The 18,346-nt window shown below is 51.0% G+C and overlaps 9 protein-coding genes across 9 annotated transcripts; 5 read left to right on the forward strand and 4 right to left on the reverse strand.

Moving 5' to 3' along the window:
* Window positions 1–235: 235 nt before the first annotated feature.
* Window positions 236–2,674, reverse strand: SEPMUDRAFT_130794 (uncharacterized protein; the record flags this gene model as incomplete). Its single annotated transcript, XM_016902375.1, has 2 exons — window positions 236–2,437; window positions 2,515–2,674. 2 exons carry the CDS (start codon window positions 2,672–2,674, stop codon window positions 2,019–2,021), a joined length of 579 nt encoding a protein of 192 aa, XP_016763145.1. The 3' UTR covers window positions 236–2,018.
* Window positions 236–2,845, forward strand: SEPMUDRAFT_147014 (uncharacterized protein). The gene has a single exon (XM_016904029.1). The coding sequence runs from the start codon at window positions 270–272 to the stop codon at window positions 1,578–1,580; it is 1,311 nt and encodes a 436-aa protein (XP_016763146.1). The 5' UTR covers window positions 236–269; the 3' UTR covers window positions 1,581–2,845.
* Window positions 2,846–3,700: 855 nt separating this feature from the next.
* On the forward strand, window positions 3,701–5,970 carry SEPMUDRAFT_147015 (uncharacterized protein). Its single transcript, XM_016904030.1, has 2 exons — window positions 3,701–3,887; window positions 3,954–5,970. The coding sequence occupies exons 1-2, from the start codon at window positions 3,851–3,853 to the stop codon at window positions 5,648–5,650; spliced, it is 1,734 nt and encodes a 577-aa protein (XP_016763147.1). The 5' UTR covers window positions 3,701–3,850; the 3' UTR covers window positions 5,651–5,970.
* Window positions 5,971–8,427: 2,457 nt separating this feature from the next.
* SEPMUDRAFT_147016 (general substrate transporter) lies at window positions 8,428–10,262 on the forward strand. Its single transcript, XM_016904031.1, has 2 exons — window positions 8,428–8,898; window positions 8,957–10,262. The coding sequence occupies exons 1-2, from the start codon at window positions 8,477–8,479 to the stop codon at window positions 10,188–10,190; spliced, it is 1,656 nt and encodes a 551-aa protein (XP_016763148.1). The 5' UTR covers window positions 8,428–8,476; the 3' UTR covers window positions 10,191–10,262.
* Window positions 10,263–10,670: 408 nt separating this feature from the next.
* On the forward strand, window positions 10,671–11,831 carry SEPMUDRAFT_130797 (uncharacterized protein). The gene is made up of 2 exons (XM_016902376.1): window positions 10,671–11,474; window positions 11,650–11,831. The coding sequence occupies exons 1-2, from the start codon at window positions 10,741–10,743 to the stop codon at window positions 11,711–11,713; spliced, it is 798 nt and encodes a 265-aa protein (XP_016763149.1). The 5' UTR covers window positions 10,671–10,740; the 3' UTR covers window positions 11,714–11,831.
* A 185-nt stretch (window positions 11,832–12,016) lies between these two features.
* SEPMUDRAFT_153948 (uncharacterized protein) lies at window positions 12,017–14,558 on the reverse strand (the record flags this gene model as incomplete). The annotated part of the gene is made up of 3 exons (XM_016907536.1): window positions 14,432–14,558; window positions 12,865–14,363; window positions 12,017–12,784 (listed from the first exon to the last, which is right to left on the reverse strand). Exons 2-3 carry the CDS (start codon window positions 13,336–13,338, stop codon window positions 12,017–12,019), a joined length of 1,242 nt encoding a protein of 413 aa, XP_016763150.1. The 5' UTR covers window positions 13,339–14,363; window positions 14,432–14,558.
* SEPMUDRAFT_147018 (autophagy protein 16) lies at window positions 12,864–14,558 on the reverse strand. The gene is made up of 2 exons (XM_016904032.1): window positions 14,432–14,558; window positions 12,864–14,363 (listed from the first exon to the last, which is right to left on the reverse strand). Exons 1-2 carry the CDS (start codon window positions 14,514–14,516, stop codon window positions 13,825–13,827), a joined length of 624 nt encoding a protein of 207 aa, XP_016763151.1. The 5' UTR covers window positions 14,517–14,558; the 3' UTR covers window positions 12,864–13,824.
* Window positions 14,559–14,796: 238 nt separating this feature from the next.
* Window positions 14,797–16,884, reverse strand: SEPMUDRAFT_147019 (cysteine proteinase). The gene has a single exon (XM_016904033.1). The coding sequence runs from the start codon at window positions 16,845–16,847 to the stop codon at window positions 14,850–14,852; it is 1,998 nt and encodes a 665-aa protein (XP_016763152.1). The 5' UTR covers window positions 16,848–16,884; the 3' UTR covers window positions 14,797–14,849.
* Window positions 16,885–17,080: 196 nt separating this feature from the next.
* Window positions 17,081–17,993, forward strand: SEPMUDRAFT_147020 (uncharacterized protein). The gene is made up of 2 exons (XM_016904034.1): window positions 17,081–17,120; window positions 17,176–17,993. The coding sequence occupies exons 1-2, from the start codon at window positions 17,093–17,095 to the stop codon at window positions 17,721–17,723; spliced, it is 576 nt and encodes a 191-aa protein (XP_016763153.1). The 5' UTR covers window positions 17,081–17,092; the 3' UTR covers window positions 17,724–17,993.
* The last annotated feature ends 353 nt before the right edge of the window (window positions 17,994–18,346 follow it).

Raw genomic sequence — 18,346 nt, forward strand, 5'->3', positions numbered from 1 at the left:
TGTCGCGTCTGGTAACAGACAGCAACATGGCGCCCCCCTCTATCGATATGTCGGCTCTGACCGAGGCGCAACAGCTCGCTCTCCAGCAGTACACTTCCGTGACGGACCAGGACCTGGACTCGGCAGTGCCTTTGCTGCAGAATTGCCAGTGGAATGCCCAGATCGCCATTACCCGCTTCTTCGACGGCGATGCGGAAACAATCGATCCTGTCGCCGAGGCCGCGCAGGCTCCGCCGCCTGCGCACAATGCACGACGAGCCGAGACGCTCATGGACAGCATTCCCACGAGATCATCTCGAACGGCGAGGGCTTCTGGACTCCAACCGGTACCACGTGTCGTTCCCACGCCAGAGAGCCAACTCACACAGCAGCTCCCCCTCCCATTCGCCATCATCGTTTTTCCGTTCAGCATAGCGTACTCCCTTCTCCAGCGACTGTTTGGCGGCATTGGCTACGTCTTCCCTTTCCTGCCACGACTCCTCGCTCGCTTCTGGTCGGGGAGAACGTCACGACCCTCACGAGATGCATCTCGAAGACCGCTGGCGCCGAGGGATACGGCAGCACGGTTCATTAGGGAGTTTGAAGAGGAGTATGGGGTGGAGCATGGCACACTGCCGTTCCATGAAGGCGGGTATGCGCAGGCATTCGATATCGCCAAGAGAGACTTGAAGTTCCTTCTCGTGGTGCTGCTATCTCCAGAACACGACGACAATGCAGGGTTTGTGAGTGAAACATTGCTATCACCAGAGCTCGTGGAGTTTGTAAAGGCTTCAAGCAACAACATCATCCTGTGGGCTGGGACAGTGCAAGACGCAGAGGCATATCAGGTCAGCACCGCGTTGAACGTGACGAAGTTCCCCTATACTGCACTTGTCGTACACACGCCATCAGTGTCATCAACAGCAATGTCAAAAATAGCGAGCTCGGCAGGCCCGGTTCCTGCGCAGGAATTGATCACAAAGTTCCAGACGGCAATGCAAAGTCAAAATACGGAATTGGATAGAGTACGGCGGCAGAGACAGGAGCAACAGGCTACAAGGAATCTACGACAGGAGCAAGAAACCGCATACGAGCGATCATTGGCTATGGATCGTGAAAAGGCAAGGAAGAGAAAGGAGGAACAAGCAGCAAAGGAGGAAGCTGAGCGTGTACGAAATGAAGCGGTGGAACGCAAGGCTCGAAACGCACGAAACCTGGCGCAATGGAGAAGGTGGAGAGCCCAGAGCATTCCTGCAGAGCCGGGCGCCGAGGTCAAGGACGCTGTTAGGATGAGTCTGAGGATGCCATCTGGAGAGCGTGTGATACGAAAATTCGGACCTGATGCGGAACTGGAGGAGCTATATGCTTTTGTGGAGTGCTATGACGAGCTTCAGGACATCTCTGAGAAGACGGTGCCGGAGCCGCAGGGATACGAACATACATACAAATTCAGACTTGTGTCGCCAATGCCGCGCGAGGCATACGATGTAGATGGGAAGGGCACCATCCGTGACAGGATTGGGAGGAGTGGGAATCTCATCGTCGAGAAGATTCTTGGTGAAGACGATGAGGATGAAGATGACGAGGACGATGCAGAGTAGACCCTTGGAATGTTGCGGACTCTTATACAAACCTCCATCCCAGGATCAGGCGGAAAGCGCACCCTCCACAGGCTCGTGAAGCAGATTTTTGCTGTAGCATACTAACTGCGCACGCGATGCCCAAGCTTGGTATAGCTCGAACGACGGAGAGGACAAGAATGAAGCTCGTACCAGCTACCGCGTCGCTACTACAATGCCACAAAAAGAGGCACACGGGAAGAAAGATCGGCGATGCTCACGCTCGTCCGTCCTCGTGAGCAGAGCTGGCTCTCTCCCTCATTGTGCGAACTCTTGCCATGTACACCCACCGTCCATGCCTACACGGGGCTTTGCTTTTCGACATCTGAAGCCACCATACTCCGTAGCTAGGGTTCGGAATGAACTTGTTCAACGTTGGCCCTGACATTTACACAAAACAAGTCTGCTGGGTATGCTACTTCACAGGCGACGATGAAGGTTGTCAATACTTCTGTCCATCATAGCCATGTAAGGGACGTCAACTACTGCGCAGTACTTTCCGCCTGTGCCGACAAGCTCCAATGTACTGAATACACCCATGCGCTGGTGGCCAGGATGTGAAAACTCCAACGCAATAAGAAGCTGTTGAGCGCCCGATCTGGAGCAGCCGAATCGGCTAGTGAAGAATCTAGTCCTGTAGTACTTGTGCTCGAGCACTGCCTTGTTGTGCTCTAGGTCCATTTCGATGCTAGAGTGTGGAAAAGGCTGGGGGACCAAACTGGTGCGGGGCTTAACGAGGCGGGCCCGGGCCAGACGGCGCGGTTGGCCTTCAAACTTCGTGATCCGCAGTAACTTGGTGCTGTAGACCACTTTGCTGAATTCTGTTCTAGTCTGATGATCTACGGGGAACTGTCAGCGACTCGAGAGACTCTACTGTCCAGCTGTAAGGCTCCAGCCTATGTGAGAAAACACGTACTTGCGCGCAAGAGCCCTGGTGTTTTGCAAGGTCCGATGTCTCGAAGATGATAGAATGCTGCGAAGTAATAGATTAGATCTCTCATCTCGCGTGGCAAGTCGAGAAGGTTTTTGCATGGAATCGCGTCGGGAACTTCTTCAGCCTGGAGAATGAAAGCCATGTTGCCCTTTTCGAGGTGTGTTCCTGGTGATCAGGAAGGTGGTAGTGGTTGTTGTTGTTGTATGTTGGACGAAGATCAAGACGCGGAAACCAATTTATAAAGTCGTGAAGTGAAAAGTGAAGCCGACGAATATTCACAGATGCTATTATGTACTTAGGCCTCCAGGACCGCCATTCACCTTCGACGACTCTCACACCACTCCGCGAGCACTGCTACAGCCTATTACAGTCATGACTGATTCATCTCACTGGAATAAATCAGAGTCTCGGAGTGTCTTTCTACGATCTTGCCTCTCACACTTTCCTGATACATCTCACCCAAAGGAAGAAGAAGCCAACAGTGCACTAGCTATGTCTCGGGCCAGCCCTCCATGTTCCTAGGAGTTGGCAACGACGACGTCGAGGACTGAACAGCTCACCCTTACTGACCATTTTACTTCAGCAAAGCACATCGCATCGCGAGACTACGTCGTCCAACCTAAGCACCTGGAAATTCGTCAACTTGCCACTAAGGACCCCCCCTCACATCCTCTTCCAATTCACGCCGCATTCATTTGAAATGCACAATATGGGCATTGCTTCGACGCCTGGGGTTCTTCGACGCCTGGAGATCCAATCGCGGTGATCACATTGAGCTTGTGTCCGCAACGATCCCAGGCAGTAGGAGGTAATCACTCCATGCTCAATGACAGCAAAAATATTCACCCTCCTTCGCCACTCATACTCGCGTACTGTCTCACAGTCTAGTCACTGTAGCCTAGCCTGGTGGTGGTGGCGTGTGTGTCTCTGGAATTCGAGCGCCTAATCGTGCTAGCCACGCACACCAACGGCGAATATTCACGCACACATATGCCCACATGATCGTTGATATAGCCCCGCCAAGCTAAAAATACGTCGTTTGACACGTGCTCGGATGGTCTTTGATGTGAGGTTGTGACGCGGCGGGACGTGTGTAAGGACTTGGCGCTAGTGGTTTTAACCAAACTACGGACCCTGCATAGGTAGAACTGTTATAGGTACATTACATGTAGCTCCCAGCTCAGCCACTCCGTGAACTATCGTGGCCTCGGTGTACGAGACCTGTCCTGTTCTGTCCTGCTTTACATCTTGTCGCTGCATCTTCGTGCGCTTGCACTGATTCGACGGCGTGGATCTTGCTTGTGTGCTGCAGCGCAACATGAACAAGTTCAAAGGACTGCTCGGCAGAACGAAGAGTATGTGGGCTCGCTGTTACAAAGGGATCGGCGACGTATAAGCTGACCAGCGCGGTGTCGAAAAAGGCCTGAGAAACGGGAGTTGGAACAACAGCACCAAGCATGAAGATGCCTCGTCCGACTCGCCCGAAGCGAACGCGCCCAGGGCTATCCGCCTCTTCTGCGAATCCGGATCCCAGAACAACGGCGGCGAGGAAGTCCTACACCTCCCGGTGATCGTCGAATCCGCCGAGTCGTCGCCCGCAGCAGCAGCGGCGGCTGCGAACCAAATCAAAAGATTCTTGGGAAAGGCATGGTCGTCGCAGCCACATGTCCAGTACAATGCCATTATGCTCATCCGCATCTTGTCAGACAATCCAGGGCCGCAGTTTACGCGTAACTTTGATATGAGCTTCGTGAGCACCGTGAAAGAAATGCTCAGAAACTGCAAGGATCAGAGCACTCAGCAGATTCTTCGTGAGACGCTCGATCATCTAGAGAACGACAAGGCAAATGATGAAGGCCTCCAGGGCTTGTTTTATATGTGGCGCAAAGAGAAGGGTCATGCCGCGAGCTTCAGCGAAGGTGGATTCAGGGGGCCAGATATGGCGCGCGGGTCGCACATGCCTCCCAATGGGTATCAACAGCCGGGTCTGGGGCACGAGAGATCTGCTGGCTCCGGACGGAGACACCGGGAGTCAGGCTTGCCTTCTGCCGTCGAACTCGCGAGTAGGGTTGAGGAGGCAAAGAACACTGCGAAAATCCTGTTGCAACTGGTGCAAAGCACGCCGACCGAGGAGGTGCTGGGCAACGAACTGATCAAAGAGTTCAGCGAGAGGTGTAACACGGCACAGAAGAGCATGCAGATATATATCAACGCAGAAAACCCAGCGCCCGACCATGATACCATGCAGACGCTCATTGAAACAAATGAGCAGCTCAGTCTGGCTATCAGTCGGTACCAACGCGCGCTCCTGGCTGCTAGACGTGCAGCGGGAGCATCACATAGTCCTCAGCAGGACCAACAGTCTCCGCAAGAGGGCGCCCATTCTGGGTATGGTGCCTTTGCCTCGTCGTCTTCTGGTCCGTCTTCATTACATCAGCAACAATCCAGCAATGCGTTCACGCCAGCTCCGGGAACTCAGACCAATGGCTACTATAATCAGGGTGCAGGCGAGAACCAGGCATACGGGCAGCAGACCTTTGGAGGATACCAAGCACCCGCAGGGCCTCCTCCGAACCGCAGTCCTGCACCACAGATACCTCCATCGCAGCCGCAGCAAGCTGTCAATCCATTCGCGGATCCAGAGCCGAACCAGTATGGCGCCTTTCAACCTCCTTCACAACAACAACGACAATCGCAGCAGCAGCAGCAACCACCACCACCACCACAACAACAAGCATATCACCCGCAAACCGTATCGTTCGATGACTTTGATCAACAACACCAACCTCTCCAGCATTCTCGAACATTCACCATCGAGAACGAACCCACATTTGCAGCACCCAACCGAAAAAATACCAACGAGCTCGAGAATGCATACTCGGATGACCACGCCAAGGTATCTCCGGTGCTCACTCGGGACGAGCAGTTTGTGAGTCCCGCGTCACCTCAGCGGCCCGGTCTGGGCGCATACCATCAGAGCGACATCACGCAGTCGTATGTGGGCAGACAAGAGAGTGCTTTGAATGGGTTGACCATGCATGGCGCCGTCGGAGCACCCACTCCCAATGACCAGTCGAATTCAGCGTACGATGTGAGTCCGATTGAAACGAGGCGGTAGCAGTAGTTCTTCTTCCTTGGATCGCAGTGGAGAAGATGAATGGGATGGATCTAAGTCGTCGAAGCGAGAAATGATTTTTTTCGATTCGTTCATAAGGTACCTCCTTTGGTATATGAAAGCGGGATTTTTTTGTTTCCTTTGAATTTGGATTTGAGATACCTCCTTGTCGATTTGATGTTGTTGCTGTTTGGTTATTGGTCTTTTATACCTTGATTTTATACACACCTAGGTACGTAGGGTATATGTCAGGTATGTATGTATACACACACGTACACGCTTACCTACCTTACCTACCTTACCTAGGTACATGTAATATCAACATCACACTTGCATATGAGACAGAAGTCTAGACACATTACCGTAAGGTTCAGCTACATACATAGGTAGGTAAGGTAGGTAAGGTAGTCGATTCCCTTCCGCCCTTCCGCTAACAAAAACAAAAAAACAAAAACAAGACGTCATTTATCTGGAGATACAGTACATGTATGTATATGCCGGTCGGTGGTCTTATACCTCATACCACCAGCAAGGTACCTTACGCTCCTAGATACGCTCTTAGTTGGTACCTATGTATGCCCGTACCTATGTCTAGAGAGAAGGAATCGGCCGGCTGGTCGGCTGGTAGGTCAGGTATAGCGTCTTGGCGGTTATCTAGCAATGATGTACATGTGCATGTATCTTACGGTCCTTATGTAGCTTACCTAGGCTCCTAGGTATGTTAATAACGGGAGTTGCGACTTCGGCTTAATTCAAAACTTGGGACTTCAGGTAAGGTTACATTTTCTGTAGTAGGTAAGTGTAGGAGGTAAGGTAGGTATGTAGGTGTGTCTACAGGTACGGTATATACGGTATATACGGTAGGTACAACAGTCAGGTAGGTACATACGGTGCATATATGTACCTTACCTTACCTTAGAACTACCTTAGAACTGCCTTAGGTATATGAAGTTTAGAGAGAGAGAGAGAGAGAGAGAGAGAGAGAGAGAGAGAGAAGGAGAGAGAGAGAGTCCTTATTTCAAACCCCGAAACTAAACTAAAAAGAAGAAAAGAACAAAAACAAAACAGTAGTCAGATAGTAATTCTTCTTCTTCGAGAAAAAAAAAGTTCTAGCGCTTCTAGTCTCCTCCCTCCCTTCCTCCCGAACAAAATAAACAAAAACGGTTGAATTGAAGCAAAAGCAAAAGAAAAGAAAGAAAGGCAAAGAAAAAAAGTAAAGACAGAAAAAAAACAAAAAACAAAACGACCGCCATCTTCCTTGCCCGAAAACTCCCGTCCCCCAAAAAATGGTGTCCCGCCCGGCCCGGTGTAGTGGTTACATATACAGTAGGATACCTTACTTTACCTTAGTGATATGTTGTACAAGTTGAGGTGTATGGAAGTTCTCAATGCAGTAAAAGTAAAGTACAAGTAAGGTAAAGGTAAAGGTAGCACCTAGGTACTTATGTGGAGACCCTTCCCTCTCTTCCCAATTCTTTTCTTTTTTTCTTCACACAGAGAGGAAATATGGATCACACCCAAGTTTTCGGTGGTATCGCGGTGTGTTTTTCGGGGAGGGTGTGACATTATTTTTTGGTGTTTGTTGCACAAATGGTCTAGACTTTTTGTTTTTTTTTTGATCTTACGATTGATGATGGGATGGGACCGAAGTTGTGCCTGATGGATGGATGGGAAAAGATGACATGTGTCTTTCATACTTGCTTACCTAGCTGACTGAATGTGAGAGTGAAGACGGATATCATTAATCAATCAATCAATCAATCGAGAGATGAAGTGCGGCAGTCCGGGCGGCGACATATGGCTAGGAGGTAGGGTATGCTCCTTACTAGTGCAGCGGACGGGTTGCGGCCCACGAGGAATGCCAAGAGAAGCTAAGAGATCCATATGAATTGGAATGATTCGCTGGAAGAGACTCCACCCATTCTTTTTCATCCTTGCAAAACAAAAAGACAGACCCATTTTCGACATACACCATCCTCACCATCCATCCTCCAAGTGGGCCTCCTAAGACGTCACTCTGTCCTTTTCTCGCATACGAGTTGTGTTTTTCGGGGGATTAAGGGACTGCCGACTACCCAGAGTAGAGTACAATTTTTCTCTCTTTTTTTTCAAATAAAGGAAAAAAGAGAGGCTAAGTCAGCTAAGGCAGTCAGTAGTAAGTAACAGTAGTAGTAATTAGGTATGACCAGCTCGCAATGGCAAAAACACCGTCTTGCTAGCTACTCATTGCAAGTCACCAATTTGGCGTTCCAAGCACCGAAGAACTAGGAGGTAGGAAGGGGAACTGACAATGTACCAACCGTCTCGCGTTACAGCGCTACGTTACCAGCAAAGGCTCCGTAACCGCACATCAGAATCTCGCGGGTGAGAAAGGAAAGAGAGAAAAAAAAATAGATCCACACTAAAACGCATCTTCCAGAATCCGAAACGGGGCTTCCCTCTCTGGGGCCCGGGTTCAACGCATATCGGCACGGTGGAGAGAGACATCATCGGAGCACAACCGTGACAAGTCTCTGCAGTTCACCAGACCGCGCCCTGCTGGCCGCCACCCCATTAGTGACTTGATGAGTGGGTTCTCGCCAGGCCGGCCCATGGGCATTGAATCTCATCAAGCACCCGCCCCCCCGCGACTCCAATGACCCATGCAAAACGTTGCCCGCGTGACGGCTGGAGACTGGAGTTGTAATGTAATATAAGCAGGACCCCATTCCCCCTTCTCTTCTTTTCTTGGGGCTCTTTTCTATTCTCCTTCTTCTTCTTCTTCTCTCCTCGAGTAGTCTCTCTATCTCTCTGCTGCGGGTGTTGTTCAACTACACATCGTCGCCGATCATGCCTTTCCTCAAGCGCACCGAGCGCGAGGCTCAGAATGCCGGCCAGTTAGAAAAGGCTCCTTCGCCTCCTGGGGGCGGAGCAGCAGGAGCAGCACCAAAGGTCACCTTCATTGCTGTCTTCCTCGGACTGGTGGCTTCGATTGGAGGTTTCATGTTCGGTTATGTTTCCGGTCAAATCTCTGGTTTCTTCTCCATGGCCGATTATGCTCGACGATTCGGTACGCTCCAGCCTGACGGTACATTGGGTTTCTCTGCTGTGCGACAAGGAACCATTACTGGTCTGCTCTGTGTGGGCTGTCTGTTTGGGGCACTGCTGGCAGGCAAGATTGCCGATACCCTGGGACGAAAGCGATCGATTTCCATCTCGGCTTTCTCCTGCATGATTGGTACTGTCATCGAGGTTTCGTCTGATACCGCTTGGTAAGACCCCACTCGCTCGCTAGCTCACCTTCAACTTGATCCAGCTGACAGATCTTAGGTATCAATTCGCCATCGGTCGGCTCGTCAATGGTGTTGGTATTGGATCGCTTTCGGTCCTGGTGCCGATGTACCAGTCCGAGTCCTCTCCAGCTGTCATTCGTGGTGTTCTTGTGGCCAGCTACCAGCTGTTCATCACTCTCGGTATCTGGACTGCCGAGATGGTGGACTGGGGAACTTCGGAGATGGAGAACTCTGCATCCTGGCGCATTCCCAACGGTATCTCGTTTGCGTGGGCTCTGGTTCTTGGTGTCGGTATTCTCTTCCTTCCCGAGAGCCCTCGCTACGCGTACGCCAAAGGTCGTGTCGAAGAGTGCCGCACCACCCTGGCCAGATTGGGCGGCCTCGCGCAGGACTCCCGTGAGGTCAATCTATTGATGAACGACATTAGGGTCAAGCACGAAGAGGAGACTGCTGCCGGCAAAGCCAAATGGATCGAGCTCTTCACAGGACCCAAGATGTTTTACCGTGTTGCTCTCGGAGTCATCCTGCAAGCCGGCCAACAACTCACCGGAGCGAATTTCTTCTTCTATTACGGAACAACCATCTTCAAGGCCACCGGTCTCAGTAACTCCTACGTCACACAAATCATCCTGGGTACTGTCAACGTGGCGTGCACCATCGGCGGTCTCTGGGTCGTCCAGAAGTGCGGTCGCCGCAACGCCCTCATCGTCGGAGCTCTGTGGATGTTCATGTGCTTCATGGTGTACAGTTTCGTGGGCCACTTCGCCCTGGACCAGACTGATCCCACCCAATCGCCTGCTGCGGGCAATGTCCTGATTGTCTTCTCTTGCCTGTTCATTGCTGCTTTTGCAACGACATGGGGTCCACTCGTCTGGGCTGTTGTCGGTGAGCTGTACCCCATGAAATACAGGGGACCAGCAATGGCTCTCGCGACGGCATCGAACTGGCTGTGGAACTTCCTCATCTCCTTCTTCACACGCTTCATCACGGATGCAATCGACTACTTTTACGGCCTGGTCTTCGCCGGATGTTGCTTGGCGTTGGCAGTCATTGTCTTCTTCTTCATGATCGAGTCCAAGGACCGCTCGTTGGAGGAAATTGATACCATGTACATGCTCGGAGTGAACCCCATCACCAGTGCCAAGTGGGATGGTAGCAAGGTGCCTGATAGTGCTGATACCAGCGGGAAGAACAGCAGCGATGCTGCCGGCGCCGAGAGAGAGGCCTTTCCCGATCGGCAGAAATCTGTGACTATTGGAGAAGGATTGTGATGAACAACTACCAAAACAGTGCTATGATTTTGTGTATAGATTTATATGTAGCGTAATGTGAATGAAAAGCCAGAAGCTTTTGATTATAGAAATTATCGTCCATAATGACCATCACTGACATTGACAATACGGCTATGTTGAAGATTGCGGTACAAAAGGATTATCATGGTATATGTAGGTATACCAAGGGGAAGCAGAGTGAGGTCGGCAAGCAGACGAGGATGAAGGGGTGAGGGTAAACTCTATTGGGAAATGTAAGGGCAATGATGATGACATCTCCATGTTCCTCCACGACAACACATTGTCCGGAGTCTTCTCTTTGTCCGGCTTCACCTCATCGGATGAATGACGTGTTGTAAGTCTGTGAATAAGAAAAAGTCTCGTTTCCATCACCAACCTCATCTCTGAATCATCATTCAGATACTATATCTACCAGGAGGACGGACCAACTGTAACAAGCCATATTACTGACCCGAAATATCAACCAACCATAACAACACCAACAACCACCATCAAGTCCATATCCATCATCACCATCCACCCATCAATCATGGGCCTCAGCCTCAGCACCGCTCGATATCTCGCCCCAGCCTCCTTCATCTACGACTTCGCCGCCCAACAATACGGCATCTTCAGCACCCCCAACATGAAACAAATCCACGACCAAAACCTCTCCTTCTTCTCCCCACAACCCTTCTTCATCGCCGGCTTCTTCTTCCCCCAACAACTCTTCCAACTCTTCTGGCTCTACAAACTCTGCACACTCCACCCCTCCCACCCCTCCTCAAAATCTTCTCTGGATAAAATTCTCCCCTACGTCCCCTATTACGCTCTCGGAAATTTCTGCATCGGAACCTGGATGTTTTTCTGGAATTCCTCCCATTTGTCTCTCGCAAATATCTTCGTCCTCATCAATTCCTCTGCGCAAATATTTTTTCTCGCAACCCAACTACGCAACAACCCCATGGATACGCGCAACTCGGCCAGTGTCCTCACACACATCGTGTCCAAAACTTTCGCGGGGATAGGAGTTTTGGACGCGTTGCATAATACTTCTGTGGCATATTATAAAAATTCCTTCCCGTCGACGACGGTGAAAATTCTGACGGGGCTGGGATTCGGAGGTGCGGCGTTGTGCAGTGATTGGATTTTTGGGGCGTGTTTGGTTTATGATTTGATTGCGTTGAGTGTTGGGCAGCTGCAGTATGATGCGGGTTGGAGTCGACTGTTGGGTTTCATGGCTGTTGGGACGGCGGCGATTGTTGCTGTGAAGAATTATTGGAGGTAGGTATTAGTACTTTTTGCCAGTTTGCTCCCCTCCGCGGATACAGAAGCGGTTTGGTGATTGGTCTGGTTGTAATCTTTCATTCCTTTTCGTTTACTACTTACTACTTACTACATTGCGTGAACGGAGAAAGAACCTTGCTAACGGGAAAATCTTTTTTTTTCTACATCGCAGGCCTCCATATGTCAAGGGAGATTATTCTCAAGTGGTGCAAAACGAAACCGACGATCGAGTCTGAGTGTATGTGCGCGCTATTCGAATCTTGCGATGATCATTATATATATATGATCAGCTACGCATAAATCTCCATTATCATAGCTACATGAGCATCCATATCCAAACTCCTAAGAAAATCCATAAGGTAAAAATCAATCCTCCCTTCTCCGCTACCTCAAACTGCCTCCCTCAGAGTTTTTCTTCGATCTCCACCCCATTCTTCCCAAAATTACCATTCAAAGGTAATAATACCTTGTCACCCTCCCTCCATCCCTCCCTTCTCAATCTTCCCCCCCTTTTCTCACGCAAAAATCTAAAAATTCCTTCACTCCCATCCAACCTCCACCATCCCATGCAAAATCTGCGAATTGCCCCCTTCGCCCCAAATTCGAATACTTTTGATCGATCTCCTCCGCTTCTCCCTGCTACATCCTAATGAAGAAGAAGAAGAAGGTGAAAAAGGGGGAGGAAGGAGAAGAGAAACATGATGTTGCGCCAACAAAGGAGCCACACCAGCAAAATTCTCTGTTCCGAGAATTGCGAGAAAAGGATCTGATAATGGTGAAGTAGAAGAAGAAGAACCCCCCTTTTTTCGATTATTCTTTTTATTCGCACTGTTGTTGTTGTTGTTGATGTGGTTGGGATTGTGAGGTGTAAAAGTCCAGAAATGGGGCCAGGGAAGAATTGTTTTCGTGTTTGTTTTGGTTTTTACTGTTGTGTCTGGAAGGTTTGGGGATTGAAAATATCCATCATGTTGTAAAGCTGCGAGGATGATTTGTTGAGTTGCGCGGTTGGTGATGCCGCGGATGAAGATGTATTGGAGGGGGAGGGGTGGGGTGGAGGAGGAGTTGGAGGAAGAAGGTGATGCAGAAGAAGAAGAAGGAGGAAGAGGAGAGCTATTACTCTGCGCGGACGCAAGGAGTTGATAGCTGAGAAAAGTCAAATCTGACCAGTGTTGGAGAAGGGGTAAAGGGGATTGATTGTTGGAGAGATGACTGGATGTGGCTTTGCGATAGTTGGGACTGTGTCGATCAGAGGCGATGATGACTCCTTTGGCGGGATTGTAGATGCCGCAGTATTCGGCATTGGTAGCCTACGTAAGTAAATGAGTAAGATGTTTCTGGTTAGGTAGTATGCTTTCTCTTCTTCTGCTGATTGTGACTTCATGCATACCGGGTATTCAACACCGTTAATGGTCACATCTTTGTTGTGCTCGAGTCGAATGGTCGAGCTGGTCTCTGGTGAGACTTGTAACGCAGCAAGCGCGGCTTCAAGACCTGAAGTCTTGTCCTTGAACACTTCAATATTCTTGTCGAACTTGACGCTCCAGCCCCACTTGGACATATCTGTGGCAGCCCATGTTGATTGCTTGGTCTTGAGAGGATCTTCGATCATGGCCCACATTTCTCTGCCCTTTTTGACGGCGCTTTTATAGCTCGTCGGAGGCACCCGAGGCTCCAGTTGTAGTGTTGGTGTGTAGTCGTAACTACCTGCCGGTGAAGTGAGGTTATCATTCTGCGCAGGAGTGCCTATTTTGACAGGTACAACAGCTTGCGTGGGCATCGGTAGCGTGGTGAGTAGCAGAGCCATCACAGCAAACTTGTACTTGACCCATGGTATGACCAGAGCGGAGCGAATGAGTGTCATGTGGAACGGTGCAATTGCAAGTCGTGAGTCCTCAAATAACAGCTGGAATCGTGTGGAGCCGCGGCGTTGTAGCTTCTAGTATGAAGCATAGGCTTACCAAGTCTTTATAAGTATGAAGACAGATATCATCGAGAAGCCGTCATGTTGGATCAGGCAAACGGACCTCGGATTACTGACTACGAAGCCATGCGTGACTGGTCATGTCGACCGATCATGGTGCAAGCCTCTCCAATCCGGCGGCTCGACGCCGCGTCTGTGATCACGGTGGCTTGGACGGAGCCATGTGTCGACACCCTCATCGCCTGAGAGCGCATGCTCGCTGTTGGTCGTGGCTATCCCACTCTCATGAGGGAATGTCCATGAATGTGGCAAAAGATGTAGGCTTTCATCATAGGGTAACCACTGTCATCAACATGCTCACCTGGTCTCACCGAGTGTTCGCCTCGACACCATCTCCACTCGCCTCAACCATCCTCCAGAACGTCCTCACTCCCACCCGGTGTCCCGATTGACCCTGTCGACCTCCTCCCCTACTCTCCTCATCCATCTCTCAACCAACTCCTTGTTCTCCTCCTTCAACTCGTCGCGCTTCTCCTCAGCCTTGAACAACTGCAATTGCAGACTGACCATTTCATCCTGCGCCTGTTCCACCAACTTCGCCTTACCTCGTATCTCCTCCTCCCGATCCCTGAGTTTCCGCTCACTCTCGGCCTTCTGCTTCGTTAAAAGATTGATTTGCGCGCTGGATTCCTTGTGTGTGGTCTGTAGCTGATGGAGAGATGCGGTGAGCTCGGAAACTTGCAGTTGTAGAGATGCGCGCGCGCGCTGAGTATTGGCAAGGTCTGTTCTCAGAGTGGCCACAAGGTCGGTTGCTGCTTGGGAATCTGGAAGAGGGCCTTTGGTGGAGCTACGAGGTTGGGATTTCGGTGGTGTTGCAGTACGGTCTGGGAGAGCGGGTGTCGAGCTGGAAGGCACTTTTGCAGCGGCGGCGGCGGCGGCTGCAGTGCGGTCGGCGAGCTTGGTGTCTACGCATGCACACTTTAGCACTTGCGATGACGAACACTTAGAGGGAGGGGGGAAAGGTGTCGCGTACAGGCGTCTATGTACGGTTTGTGCATCTGTTCACGAGCATCGCGGGCGTCGAGAGCAGCAGAGTACTGCTCGATCCAGTTGCTCATGGCATCGGCGAGTCGCAACTACTAGCGAGGGTGTCTCCGTCGTGGCCTAGCATGATATCTCTTGGACAGGATTGTAGACCTGTACGTGAGTGTACGAGTTCAGTTGGTGATGCATGTGACAGACAGAAGTGGAGTTGACATTCACTTCCGGGCTTGGCACATCTTTGCAACTAGGTACATGTACATTTACCTTACCTTACCTAGGTACCTTACCCAAAGCATTATTTGACATGGGAAAAGAAAACTTCAATGCGTGGTATTCTGGACCAGGTGCATGGGTATCGTCATTGATTACTGTTCGTACAAACGTGTCGCCTTCAACTCTTACTAGCACTAGACGCTCATCATTGAAGATCTTTCCATTCCTAGTCCTTGCAGCAATTCCGTAGGACTCGTGGCCGTCTTCATAATGGGCGAAATCTGAGGCTGAATTGGTTCTTTTCCTGCGGGCAAAGGGAATGCACCATCAGGCTCCACTTCTGAGGTCAAGTCTGTATCTGTGTCTGATATCACCGATTGCCCAGAAGATGTGACCAGTGATGGGGTGGCAGTGGAGAGCGGCATACTGATCTGAGGCCACTCACTCGCTTCATCGGGCGGCAGCGGTATTGATGCAGCTTCTGGCGTCGCTTCTTCATCTACTACGGCAGGAAGTTCCTCGCCGACTCGCTCATAGAAGAGCATGAAAGCCCCACTTTGTCCGAGTGCTACGTCCTCCGATACAGGACTGACATCTTCATCACTAAGCCGCCACCATCTCTCTTTCTCGGCGTTTGGAACCACATCAGCAGCATCAGGCTCATCATCAGTCAGAGGGGGGGTGCCTGGATGTTTCCGGTAACAGATATAATGCCCGTTTTCATGCCTCCCAAAATGTTGCACAACGGCCCTCAATTGGAAGGTGGCATGTGAGCTCGACGACTCCAACAACCATGGTCGCAGGTCCAACATCATAGGGTACTGTAGCTCGGCGTGGTTCTTCCGTTGCGCACCTGTCATCTCATCAAACACGCTCCGATTGATATGTATCACGAGTGATTGTGGTGCACGTCCAATGATCGCTTCTCGTCGTTTGACAACGCTCGCGTATGATTTCAGAGGAATTTGGCAGTCCTGCTTAAGTGTCTTGTCTGTGAAGTCATCTTCGTCGAGTGCCTTTTCAATAGCATGCAGGCGTTGGACCACTTGTGCTCTAACCTCGGGTGGAAGCTGTATGGCCTGCCCTCCCACAGATGCCGTCAAAGCCTCCGTATTTTCCGTCTTGCCAGGTTGGAAAGGAGCATTCACAAGTAGCTTCTGCAGTCTTTCCGCAGCTTGCATGAGCGTGCAGCTCCGACACTCTACACCCTCAATGTCCTCACTCTTTGTATAGTCTGTGAGGCATTCCTGTAGGTCATAGAAGCGGGAATTGCCCAGTGGTACCGTGAGGCAATTGAATGGAATCATTGAATATCCCTCTGAGAAACCACACTGGGTACACGAAATCCGCTGTGCGGTCAGCCCTTCCAGTGGGTTACGCATTAAGATGGCTTGTGCTGCCTCCTCTGCACACCCATGTTCCTGGCCCTTGTGGTCTGTTCCCACTATAGCCTCCAGACCAGGCTTCTGTAGCTGCTGCGCGAATGCCTTCCTGGCTTCTTTGTCCAACTCGTCCATGACCTTGGAAAAGTACTCCTGCGCATCTTGCTGCTGCCAACTGCTCATGTTCTTTAGCTTTGCCGGTGTCCAGATGTGCTTCCCATTGTTCTCCGTTGACCGTAGCTTGTAAATCATCTCCTGCAGCGCGGTATTTGTCGTCGAGCTTGCCTCGCTGTCTTTGGGCTCTGCTGCCTTCAACCAACCACGGAAGCCTTCCAAACTCGCAAGAGCTTGAAGCACGCTGTTCTGATAACAGCTGTTGTCCCAGTTGCCCAGACCAGCTGGCACGTCCGAAGTAGCAGGTCGCAGTCCCGTACCCATGCTCAGTCTTCGCGAGACGCCCCCGAGCCCGATCGCATCTGCCGCAGGTAGCTTCTGCAGGAGCGCATGTCCTCCAAGACCTAGCATTTGTCGGAGCGCTTCGCTCTTTGCAGCGTGACTTTGTGACAGCATGTTACTCGCTTTTAGCTCCTGCCTCCGGCCTGCACTCAGTAGCAGTGGCGCGGGAATCACATAGACTATGGTGTTCCAGAGAACCTCTTGCGGAGAGAGGAAATTTACATCTAGGTACTGTAGTCCGTAGTTGACCGCGACGAGCACGAAGACGGAGACGACAAGGTAGAAAGCTGTTGTCGGGCGAGATTCCTCCTCGCGGTGCTGCTCAAGTCGGTGATAGCGGACGCGGTTGTCCATGATTTCATGTCTGATAGATACTCGGCATCGGTGAGATGTCCGTGGAAAACTCTATGTCTGAGGGATGAGAGTATACATATAAGGTAGTCTGACATGTAGGCACGAAGATGGCCAGAGAGCCAACCTAAGGTACGAGGGTGATATATCACATGCATGGCTTGGCATGTCTATCGATAGTCGATTTGTTGACAGCTTCAAATTCAAGCCCATTCATCCATCTGGAGTAACTTGGAAGGCACTCCAACATGAAAGTGCCAAAGGTCAACAAAAAGGGTAAGTGGCAGTCATGGTGACGGTGATGAGAGCCGAATACTAATCCCTCACGAAGGCGTGTCCGTGCGATCACGCGCTGCTCGTCGCGGTGCTGAACCTGCTCGCGCAGACCTCGAGTCGATCAAGCCACCAAAGGAAGAAACAGACTACAAGCCATGGCTGCACAACCCGCAAAATGCTGGCATTCAGAAGAAGCAGAAGAAGAAGCAGCTGACCACGGCGCAAAAAAAGCGACAGGAGAAGGCTTTGGAAAAGGCGGATGCAATCACTTCAAAACACGAGAAGAAGGTTGAAGATAGCAAGAAGAGGAGCGCAAGAACACAGGCGCGAGCGAAGCAGTGGGAGGAATTGAATGACAAGTTAGAGGCCGATAAGGTAGCCAGGGAGGAAGCGAAGAAGGCGGTAAAGTCGAAGTCAACCCACAGCACGACAGCTGCCCTGACGGAGCGCATTGGAGACGAAGTCATGCCAGATCTCGAAGCCACACTCCCTGTTGGCAGCACAGGCGCGACGGAAGACTTGGCTATGCCAACAGCGCCCGAAGGGGCACCTGAATGGGCGTCCCAGCATGCGCAAACGGGAGATTTTGACGAAATCACCTGAGCCTGGGCAGCTGAAGCATTGTACAACCTACTTCCTAGTATAAACACGAGAGCTGCAAGACAGCGGACACGTTCGTGCAGCGAGTCTCTCGCAACGTCCTGCAAGGTCCCGCTGCAGGTCAGCTCGCACTGCACTCAGTGCACTGGGCACTGCAAGCACGCGGCAGCACATGTATGTTGTGCAACAATAAGAAAGCCTTGTTTACGCTGCAAAACGCGAACTAGGTGCAGAGATAGGTGGAGCTGTAGCACTTATATTATTGATGAGGGGAGGGGGATCGAGTATGTTGTTGTACTTACCTCTAGTGGTACGACATGCAGGCATGCCGCATGTCGACTAAGCATTTTGCACAATTGCAGTTTGCAACCAAAAAATTGTGTCCAAATCCTGCTCGGGATCGACGTCTGCCACCGATCCGAGTTCGGTTTCTCGGAGATCTGAAGCTTCCTCCCCCGTTCTCGCCCGAATCTCGACAAATTTGCCGCTCGCGTTTGTACGAAGAAGTGCGCCTGGCTTCATGCGATGCTTGACGCAAATTGCTATGCGTATCAGAGCATCAGTGTTGACTGCGAATTCACGTTGAAACGAGGTGCTGTGACAGAGTACTCAGTATTGGACTCCTG

This window comes from Sphaerulina musiva (assembly GCF_000320565.1).
Source record: "Sphaerulina musiva SO2202 unplaced genomic scaffold SEPMUscaffold_2, whole genome shotgun sequence".
Classification (NCBI taxonomy): domain Eukaryota; kingdom Fungi; phylum Ascomycota; class Dothideomycetes; order Mycosphaerellales; family Mycosphaerellaceae; genus Sphaerulina; species Sphaerulina musiva.

Coding starts and splice junctions, on each gene's coding strand:
- SEPMUDRAFT_130797 (XM_016902376.1), top strand. CDS start 10,741: ATGGGCCTCAGCCTCAGCACCGCTCGATATCTCGCCCCAGCCTCCTTC. Junction 11,475..11,649: donor GCTGTGAAGAATTATTGGAG/GTAGGTATTAGT, acceptor TCTACATCGCAG/GCCTCCATATGTCAAGGGAG.
- SEPMUDRAFT_147014 (XM_016904029.1), top strand. CDS start 270: ATGGACAGCATTCCCACGAGATCATCTCGAACGGCGAGGGCTTCTGGA.
- SEPMUDRAFT_147016 (XM_016904031.1), top strand. CDS start 8,477: ATGCCTTTCCTCAAGCGCACCGAGCGCGAGGCTCAGAATGCCGGCCAG. Junction 8,899..8,956: donor GTTTCGTCTGATACCGCTTG/GTAAGACCCCAC, acceptor GACAGATCTTAG/GTATCAATTCGCCATCGGTC.
- SEPMUDRAFT_147018 (XM_016904032.1), bottom strand. CDS start 14,516: ATGAGCAACTGGATCGAGCAGTACTCTGCTGCTCTCGACGCCCGCGAT. Junction 14,364..14,431: donor CAAACCGTACATAGACGCCT/GTACGCGACACC, acceptor GTGCATGCGTAG/ACACCAAGCTCGCCGACCGC.
- SEPMUDRAFT_147015 (XM_016904030.1), top strand. CDS start 3,851: ATGAACAAGTTCAAAGGACTGCTCGGCAGAACGAAGA. Junction 3,888..3,953: donor ACTGCTCGGCAGAACGAAGA/GTATGTGGGCTC, acceptor GTGTCGAAAAAG/GCCTGAGAAACGGGAGTTGG.
- SEPMUDRAFT_147020 (XM_016904034.1), top strand. CDS start 17,093: ATGAAAGTGCCAAAGGTCAACAAAAAGG. Junction 17,121..17,175: donor GCCAAAGGTCAACAAAAAGG/GTAAGTGGCAGT, acceptor TCCCTCACGAAG/GCGTGTCCGTGCGATCACGC.
- SEPMUDRAFT_147019 (XM_016904033.1), bottom strand. CDS start 16,847: ATGGACAACCGCGTCCGCTATCACCGACTTGAGCAGCACCGCGAGGAG.